A 9,440-nucleotide genomic window follows, 5' to 3' on the forward strand; every position below is an offset into this window, starting at 1 on the left:
GAAAGGAGAAAGAATCAGATGAGATTTACCAGAAAGAGGATGTATAAATAATTGAATAGGAATGTCTGTAACAATGCAGCTCTTTTAGATAATGTGTGACAAAATATTTCTCTATTTTCTAATAGGGAGAAGTTTCTAATAGAGGACTCAATCAGTTTTTCCTAAGGCGCTACAATCAGGGTAATTTTGGAGGCTTCCTTCCAAGTTCTGATTTATCACCCCAGTATCCCAAGGGCCCTCCATGTGATTGCCTTGGCACTGATATTCATGCTGGATGAACTCAAAGTGCCGCACTTAACTCGATATTATCTTTCTTTAGGTCATGAGAGTGCTATCTTTCAAGTACATTTGGGTGATTTTCACACCACCCCATATCTCACCAACACCAGAGGTATCTCTTCTTTGAAACTTAGAAGGCGTCTGCTAGACCCGTAAATAAAATTCAGCAAGTCTTAGTAAATATTTCTTTTCCCAGCTGGGATGCCAGTTCACAGAAGAGGAAAGTCGATGCACTGAAGTGGGATAAATTAGTGCATTGGCTCCTAGTACCAGCTTCGCAGCTGTGTCATGATTTCCTTTAGGGGTCTAGGAAAATGTAGCTTTTCGTGACTGATATTCTTTCTATTATTGTTATCTGTATCCTCTTTAGAGGTGTAAAGAAATGACCTTTCCCCTGGAAATGCCAAACTGATTCTTTCGGAGAGACTGCTGTTGCTTCTAAAGTGACAGCCCTCTGTTTTGCTCTTTTGAAGAATCTGCCATTGCAATCACAGGTAAAGTACTTAGTAGGAAGAAGACAGTGCCAGGAGTCTCCAAGGTAGGCTTGCTCTCACCACGGGGCACGGGGTTGGCCACTGCCTCGCTGCATTCAAGCTGCCAGAGTGCTTCTTGCATGCTGATAGTTTTAGATGGGAAGACCTTCACCGTCCTTGTTTACATTCTTAAAGTGAGGCTTTCTTTCTACTCCAAGTTTGCAAGCTGACAGCTTTGGAATGTGAATTTTTCTGTGTCTTTTCAGATCAAGTAGCACTGACAGGATCTTCCCACACTGCCTCAAGTTGGTTTTCTACAAAACTTGTGTGGAGACTGGTGTCAGCGCTGCTGTCCAGCTAGCTGGAAGTCGGGCCAAAGGCAGAGAGCCTTCCCTAGCCCAACAAGGCACTCAAGTGGCATTGTACCACAGTCTGCTCCTAACGCCCATATAACTTTTTATATGGTGAGGTCTTACAAAGAGTGGGTTCACTGGTATAAGACAGGGGTGAAAATGTTCTCCTTTTTGATTCTTTGCTAAAAATAGATGCCACGTAGGATATCTATTGTTAGAATGGTTTAGATATTGACATTGTTAGGAAATGGAAATTCTTTACTCTGGGAACCTTGACATTATCACTCTCTTGTCATTTGCATAATGTTAACTGATTGGCCAACTCTTGATTTCCATATATACCTCTCTGTAATCCAACCTATCTTTTACTGAAATAGACTGAGGACCTAAAACATACCAGGCCGTAATAAAAACTACACTGTAGATGTTCGTAAATTTTTAAAATTTGAAGATTCATTAAATTCAAACGACCTTATGCCTCTTTAAGTTATAAGAAAAGCAAATGGTGTATTAGTAGAATTACATTTCCATAAAGCCAAAGGGTTACAAAGCAATCAGCAATTATCTGGCAATAACACCAGAATGTATCTCTCTATGTACTTTCTTCTTGGATTATATAGTTATTCTTATACTGTATTGTCTTAAAATAATTTTGAAATTTCTGTTTTAGAGATGCCTTCATAATCAGGCTGGTAATTAACACAAGATGAAATTACTTTATTTGATTGCTTTATATTATTTCACCAGAAACAATATTGCATAGCAGTTTCATCACCAAATTTTTTCTCTGCACTTGCACTCAGATGATTTTTGTGCCTGAAAACGTGCAGCTTTCTATTCCTGAGAGCATTTAAAGACTGACTATAAAACTTAAAGATAGTTTTTATGATATATTGCATAAAACTAATCTACTTCATCTAAACTTTATCCTTTAGCTGCATTTTTTAAAAAAAAATTTTTTTTAATTTATTTGACAGACAGAGATCACAAGTAGGCAGAGAGGCAGGCAGAGAGAGAGGGGGAAGCAGGCTCCCTGCTGAGCAGAGAGCCCAATGCGGTGCTCGATCTCAGGACCCTGGGATCATGACCTGAGCCGAAGGCAGAGGCTTTAACCCACTGAGCCACCCAGGTGCCCCCCTTTAGCTGCATTTTAAGCTGCCACGTTGGTTAAATGTTGGGCTTAGAAAAGCCCTTTTCATTCAAATGCAGATATACAGATATTAACAGAAATTAATATGCAGAAATGCCAACCAAAGAAACAGTGAATGAGAGTCCTTTTTTACACCAAAAAGGAAAGGTTAACAATGGTGGAATAGTGCTCTCAGTGCCCTACAAACAGAAAGTTTTCTGAAAAATGAAATGTAATTAAAATATGGATATCTATTTAGTAATTTGGGTAAAGAAAAGTTTTATGTGTAATTTCTACTTTTAAGTGCATAAACTAGCTAAACAGCCCTTCGTTGTTCTTTCTAAAAATTGTGATTTAATAAGGTCACATAGGTGACATTGAAAGCATACACAAATGCTTTTGTTTTGAAAGATATTTCCAAATATCTGATATTCAGAGCACTGAATAGTAAACTCCCCAAAGTTCATTTTCACCAGTAATTGCTATGAAATATTAAATAATGCTGCGCAGTGATTATGTAGACATAATAAAATAGATGTTAGAGGAACTAGGAGAGAATGAGAAGGGCCTTATGAAGCATTAAGTGTCTACTATAAGTCAGCCAGGCTCCTAAATGCTGTGAAGCAAGAATCAGTGGAGGTGTGAGGAGTTGTTACCTAATCAAGGAGGCAGACACATAAACAAATGATTACCGCATATGAGAATTATTAAAATAGAAGACCACATCTCTGAGAATATCCAGAAAAACACGGGAAACTATCCTGTGGAGTTTGGTAATCTGAAGGTGGCAGGGCAGGGATAACTTCAAAAGTATATTGAAATTTGAGCTGATTCTTAAAATGTAGGAGCCAGGCAAAGAAAAGGAAAAGAATTCCAGACAAAGGGGCAACTAGGGAGCTGTGGGCTTAATATAAATATAAGTTAATTAATGTGGAAGGACCCAGTGGTATTGTGTGTGGATATAGCAAAATACGGATTTGGAAAGACAAGAATACAAGGCATGTGCAACTTTCCTGTCTTATTCAAATAGGGGCACCTTTTACCTGTAACAAAGGAATACAATGACGTATCTTAAGCACGTTTTATTAGGATCAAATTTGATTTCTAGAAAAAAAAATCACTCTAGGAAGTGTTTGAAAGTTAATAATTGTATCATTTGTTCAGGTAAGTGGAGCTGATTAATTAACAGCATACCCTCCCAAATAGAATCTCCTTTAAGAACCAAAAGAGAAAACAAATCAAGTGAAAAATGAATAAATTTACCATGTTTAAACTTTACAGTGAGTCTGAGGTGATCTTAATAATTTAATTATGTGGGGCTCAGTAGGTTAAGTGTCTGCCTTTGGCTCAGGTCATGGTTTTCAGTCCTGGGATTGGACCTCATATGCAGCCCAGCATTATCAATCTTCCTGCTCCTCAGGGAGTCTGCTCTTCCACCCCACCCCCACCCCCCGCAAGCTGCTCCCCCTGCTTGTGCGTGCTCTCTCTCTCTCAGATGAATAAATAAAATCTTTTAAAAAGTAATTTGATTCTGCTATTCATCTTAGTAAGAATGTTATTTTAAAGAATCAATTAATTGAATTGAAAGAAAGATTCCATACATTTTTGTCAACCCAGGACTTTGATAGCATTACACTTCTTGGGTTATTAGGTGCAAGAAAAAAGAAAAGCACCTTTTTTGCTGTTTTTTGCTGTTATTTTCTTTGACACGCAGTTCAAGATTCTAGGACTGTTGTGGTCAAGGCAGATACTGCTAGTCTGTCTAGGAGTTTGGAGGAGTTATTGTACCTTCAGTGTGGATCATATTTCCAAAGATATAACCACAGGAGAAAATGATCTGTTAAGCTTTAATATCTGCTACATTTATTTTCCCTATCAAATAATAATATGTAACCTGAAATCTCTCATCTAGTTGGAATTGGATGAGTATATGTAAATGGAGGAGGAGGAGAAAGAAAAGGAGAAATGAACTTACCAAAGTGAAGAAGGAATGCATTTAAATTCTTGATGCCTAATCTGTGTTTTGTATTAGGGTATAAACAAAGCAATATGAATAAAGATCTGTATTTCTTCCCTAGTTACCTCCAGAGTTGCTGCTTTTAACAGTGCAGTTTTCTGCAGAGTTCAAGTAAAGCAGCAGCTCTTCAACAGACATCTTTCTGGTTACTTAACATCCTTTTCCCTCATCTCTTCTACCCCCACCTCCATACATAATCTTTTGCTAATCAGCAAAACAAACAAACAAACAAACAAACAAAATCTTGACTACTCATTTATTTTCTAAAGGATTTCAGTAAACCAAATGTACCAATGAAATAAGGTTCATTTGCCCCAAAGCAAAAAAGTCATTTGAACTTTAAAAGTCAAACGTAGATTGAATTTATGGTAAAGAACAAGACTCTTAATACCCTCTGACCTCTTCAAAGACTTCGCTGTAAAATATTTTTAACACTCTGAGATGTCAGAATTTAAGACAGATGTGGAGAATTTAGCATGTAGGATAGATGAACTTAATTGGTATGATTAAATTCTTGAATAACAGTAGCTTAAAGTTAGAAAAATTTAAGACTAAATACTATGGAATTATGTTAAAGGGAAAAGATTGAAAGTTTAAGAGATTTAATGTTATGTAGGGACTGATAAATTCTTTATAATCAGTTATGGAAAGTTTTTAAAAGGAAACATCTTATTAGGGTTTTTTATTTAAAAAAAGGAAGAAAGAAAGAAATCTACTCCAAGGTTAATTCTTTCCCTACAAAGGTAAGAGTTCATGCGCCTGGGTTTTAGGGAAAATTGTGATTTTAGAAATACCTTTTTGGTGGGTACATGAAGGTTTAGGGCAGAGCAGGTAATGAGTATCTTACTTCTGGAATAAACATTGCTGATGTATATGTTAAGATATTTACCAAATATCCATATTTACAGTGGACATTCTTTTCCCATAATCTCATCTCCAGCTTACATCACTTACTAATTTGGGTGCCTGTTGCAGCAGTCCTGAATCAAAGGGACAGGATTGATAGACATGTAATGAAAATTTTAAGGAAGATTCATAATGTTCCAGAGGAAGTGCTGTGGGGTTGTGTACATATTATCATCTCTCTAAAAATGATAAAACAAAAACAAGACAAAACAACAACAACAACAACAACCCACAGGGGAAAAATTATATTTCTATTGTTGTTGCTACAGGTTTCAGAAAATACTTCCCAGGCATAGAACTATTATTTTCAAAAGAAGCTATTTATTGTGGTTGATAACCTATTTTCAGGTGATCAGAGAAACTAATTACTACTCTGTTTCATATTTATGCTCTAACACTAGATGTCTTAAATGCATTTGAGCCCTCATAAGTTAAAAAGGTATTACTTCCAACTTTCTTCCATTTCCCTTGATGTGCAGTATATTTTGCTATTGTTTTACAATCTCTAAAATGGTGATAAACATTTAAACTAATCTATCATCTGTCAGACCTGCTACAGTGTACTAGAAAGTAGCGAAATAGTATCACATTTTATGTTTCCATATATACATGTTACTGAAGTTAGTAAATTATTTCTTTATTATTGTGGAAAGGACTAAAAATAAGAAAATCCTTTATTTTTGTCTTTGAAAGTAAAACTACATTTATGAAGCCAAAAAATCCATAGCTATCATGTATTCAAACGAGCCACCTCTTTCCATTTATTTCTTTGTAAAAAAGAAACTGTGAACCATAATCATCACTGTTTTGGGGGATTTATGATTTCATCTCTTTGTTTTATTTTTAGAGTAATTTACAGACTTCCTAATGCTTCACCGTTTCAATAGATCTTATCCATGATATGTCTCACTTTTTCTCAAGTAGATAAGTTAATATGTGTTTATGTTTATGAGTATATAAGTACACATAAAATTGTATTCCCTGTGAAGAAAACAGAAGAGACAGTATACAAGTACATTAACTAAGGGTTTGAATTCCCAGCTCAATCACTCACTCAGTTGCTTTGCACGCATTACTTAACTTTTTTCCATGGTTTGTTTTTTCTTTTGGTTTCGTTTTATTTTTGTCAGTAAACTGGCACAATAACAGTAATAATAACCCTTAATTCATAGAGTTTCTGTGAATATATATTCATATGTATCCTGCTTAACATAGTTTCTGGTAGAAAAGCTCAGTTAATATTAGCTATTTGTTTAGTCCTGTGTCAGTTGAAAAGTTATTTGTAATTTTTGAGGAAAAGTCTAACAAAATCAGGAAATATATGTTACAAAAGCATAATTGTATTCTAATAACAATGGTCCCATCCTAGTAGATTGGGAGATTTGTACCTTGTAAGCACTTAGCACATATTAAGGAAACAATCAATCAAGATATTGTTACAACAGGACAATCCTGTCCATTATTCATTACTGAAGAACTAGTCTGAAGGCAAAGGTGTGTCTGTTAGAGCTGATTTACTACCTTACCACATGTGTGGTCCACGCTATTGCTGAATAAAATAGAATGAGAAGAACATGATCCAAGGGCACGAACTAGTCATCTTTTCGTGAGCATTAGTAGCATGACACCAAATCCACTCATTTCTTTTATAATTACCTCATACTTGTCACCTGCGAAGTAGAAGAAAGAGGAGTTTAGTGTTTACTGAATTTTCAAACTCCATGTTTATATTTCCATGTAGAAGGAAATACATTCAGGCTCTCATTATGCACAGTACTTATATTTGATAAAGTTGCCTCAAACACTGAATTTATGAATATTGAACCAATGCTCCTGGGGCAACTAACAGGGTTAGCCTTTGTGAGTCTCTGATCCTCATTTTTAATATATTACCAGTACATAACTTTGTCTTACACGTGTTCCTATTTAAAGACATCTTTTATAATACATATTTTTGATTCATTAATGTTGAACTTATGGTCAAGAATACTGTAACTCATGCTTGAACAAAGCTTATCTAACACACATATTTTCTCTGTAAGACACATCACAGTCTTTTTGTGCTTAGGAACACAAGAGAGCACTTTATCACTGTACTTGGAGTCCTTTTTTTTAATATTTTATTTATTTATTTGAGAGACAGAGATCACAAGTAGGCAGAGAGGCAGACTGAAAGAGAGAGGGGGAAGCAGGCTCCCCGCTGAGCAGAGGGCCCGATGCGGGGCTCGATCTCAGGACCCTGAGATCATGACCTGAGCTGAAGGCAGAAGCTTAACACACTGAGCCACCCAGGTGCCCCCTTGGAGTCCTTTTTAAACAGCAAAGTCAACAATAAAAAGCACAGAAATGCAAAGAACATGGCTCTAAATAGATTGCCAAAAAAATGCTCATTTACAAAATAAGAGCTGAAAGAGGAAGACAGAATTTCATGCTATTTAGCTTTAGCTAGAAATATGTGCATTGGGCAACTCAAATTTTTTGGACCTCTGGGCATGTCCAGAGTGACCACAAAAGCACTGTGATTCCTGGCTTTAGGATAGCAAATAAGATTCAGCAAGTAGGCAAATTCACAAATGTGAAATGTATGAATAATGAAGACTGACTCTACCTACATAATCTATATGTGAAAAGATTTTTTTTTTCATTACACTAGGTAAGAATTCATAATAATAATAATAAATATTTACTGAGTAATTAATGAGTAAATTTCAAGTCAGGCTCTGAATTCATTTAACCACCTTGATTATACTACTCTTTGTTACAGACAGGAAAATAAAGGCTTAAAGAAATAATGCCACATTCTCACAACTAGAACTGAAGTAGCCAGGATTTGAACCAGTCTGCTTGAATCTAGAGACTACAAGCTCTTAACCACTCTGTTATACTTCTCATTTTAAGGAATACAATTTTCAGTTGTTCATAATAGAGCAAGATTAGTGAGTAAAAGAACAGTGCATTCTATTTTAGTGCTTCTTTGATCTTTGAATCTCATGTTCAAGGCTTTACTTCTCACCTTTGAACATTCTATTCAAATGTAAAATATTTCCCTCTTTGTATATATTGTGAAGCCATATTATTTACATTTTTAAGTAGATAATTTCATGTTTTTCTCTATTTGTATCTCCATTAAAATTGGTTCATGTGTGAGTCATGTTACTGAAATTCATGAGTCATTCAGAGCGTTCATTATTTAAACCTAGCAGGTGATACCCTGGGTCAGCCTATGTAAGCCCACTTATCTCAGTGAATCTTGACTAGCAAAAGAATACCAATAGTACATTTGGAATCACCTTTTATAACAATATTTCTTTGGGACAGCAGAGTTTCTTGGTAAAAGGACAAAAAGTATATCCCCAGTACAGTTGGTTAGGCACTTACAGTCACCTGATGTATGCGGGGTATGGAGACCCTCCCGTCTCAAAGGCATTGCTGGCAGCGTTAGAAAGGAACTGGGAGAAACTTTAGAAAATTTGAATCTGGAGAGAGTGAGGGAAAGAAAACAGATGGAGTCAGAAATCTGGGAAAAGAGAAGTAGTTGAGAGTAATGAATGAGGAGACCAGAAGGACTCCTAGTCTTTCCAACACTCTTTCTACCAGGGGACTCTCTTAGGGCCAGGATATCTTCCTATCTAAATAGTATCTCTTTTTACTGCTACTCCCTCAGATTTGGTTGGTAAGCTGACATTTTCACATTCATATTTATTGCTTTTGATCAGCCTTTTCATCTTCCTGCTACTGTGCAGAAGATAATTCCACAGATTTTCACCTATACTTTTGTCCCTAAAGTTCAAAATTCACAAATAATTGAAGCATTCTTGGAATATATAATGTTAATGAAAAAAAAATTAACTTACTAAAGAATTCTCTATTTTTCCTCTCCCTTTCTCTCTCCCTCCCTCTGTAATTGTTTTGTCTTTCAAATTTTAGTATAAATAAAGATTATCTAAAGAGTGTGTATTTTAAAAATATAAAGATCCATGGATTTCACCTCCAGATAGTCTGATCAAATAGGTCTGCAATGGAGTTCAGGAATCTCCATGTCTAAAATGTGTCCCAGGTGATTCTGATAGAGGTGTTATAGGACCATCTTGAGTCCTATGACTTAGTGCTTAATAAGAAATGAAGTTCATAGAGAAGGTTACCAAAGGATCTTTACATACGTATATGGAAAAGTAAACGGAATCAGCATTTAGAGAGCCCAGAAGAAAAAAACTCTACACAACATTTGAGTACACAATTAAGAGCAAGAAGTTGGTAACAATGGTGCCATCTTTTGGAAAGAA

General features: G+C 35.7%; 1 protein-coding gene across 1 annotated transcript in view; it reads left to right on the forward strand.

The window, feature by feature from the left end:
* The window catches only part of PCDH9 (protocadherin 9), a 366,555-nt gene extending 365,511 nt beyond the window's left edge, over positions 1 to 1,044 (forward strand). Inside the window, exon 4 of the mRNA XM_032841072.1 lies at positions 1,019 to 1,044. Within this exon, the coding sequence (XP_032696963.1) occupies positions 1,019 to 1,027 (9 nt within the window). The 3' untranslated portion in view covers positions 1,028 to 1,044. The remainder of the gene's footprint in view (positions 1 to 1,018) is intronic.
* The last annotated feature ends 8,396 nt before the right edge of the window (positions 1,045 to 9,440 follow it).

The sequence above is a fragment of the Lontra canadensis genome, unplaced genomic scaffold (genome assembly GCF_010015895.1).
Source record: "Lontra canadensis isolate GAN:19392208 unplaced genomic scaffold, GSC_riverotter_1.0 scaffold119, whole genome shotgun sequence".
Classification (NCBI taxonomy): domain Eukaryota; kingdom Metazoa; phylum Chordata; class Mammalia; order Carnivora; family Mustelidae; genus Lontra; species Lontra canadensis.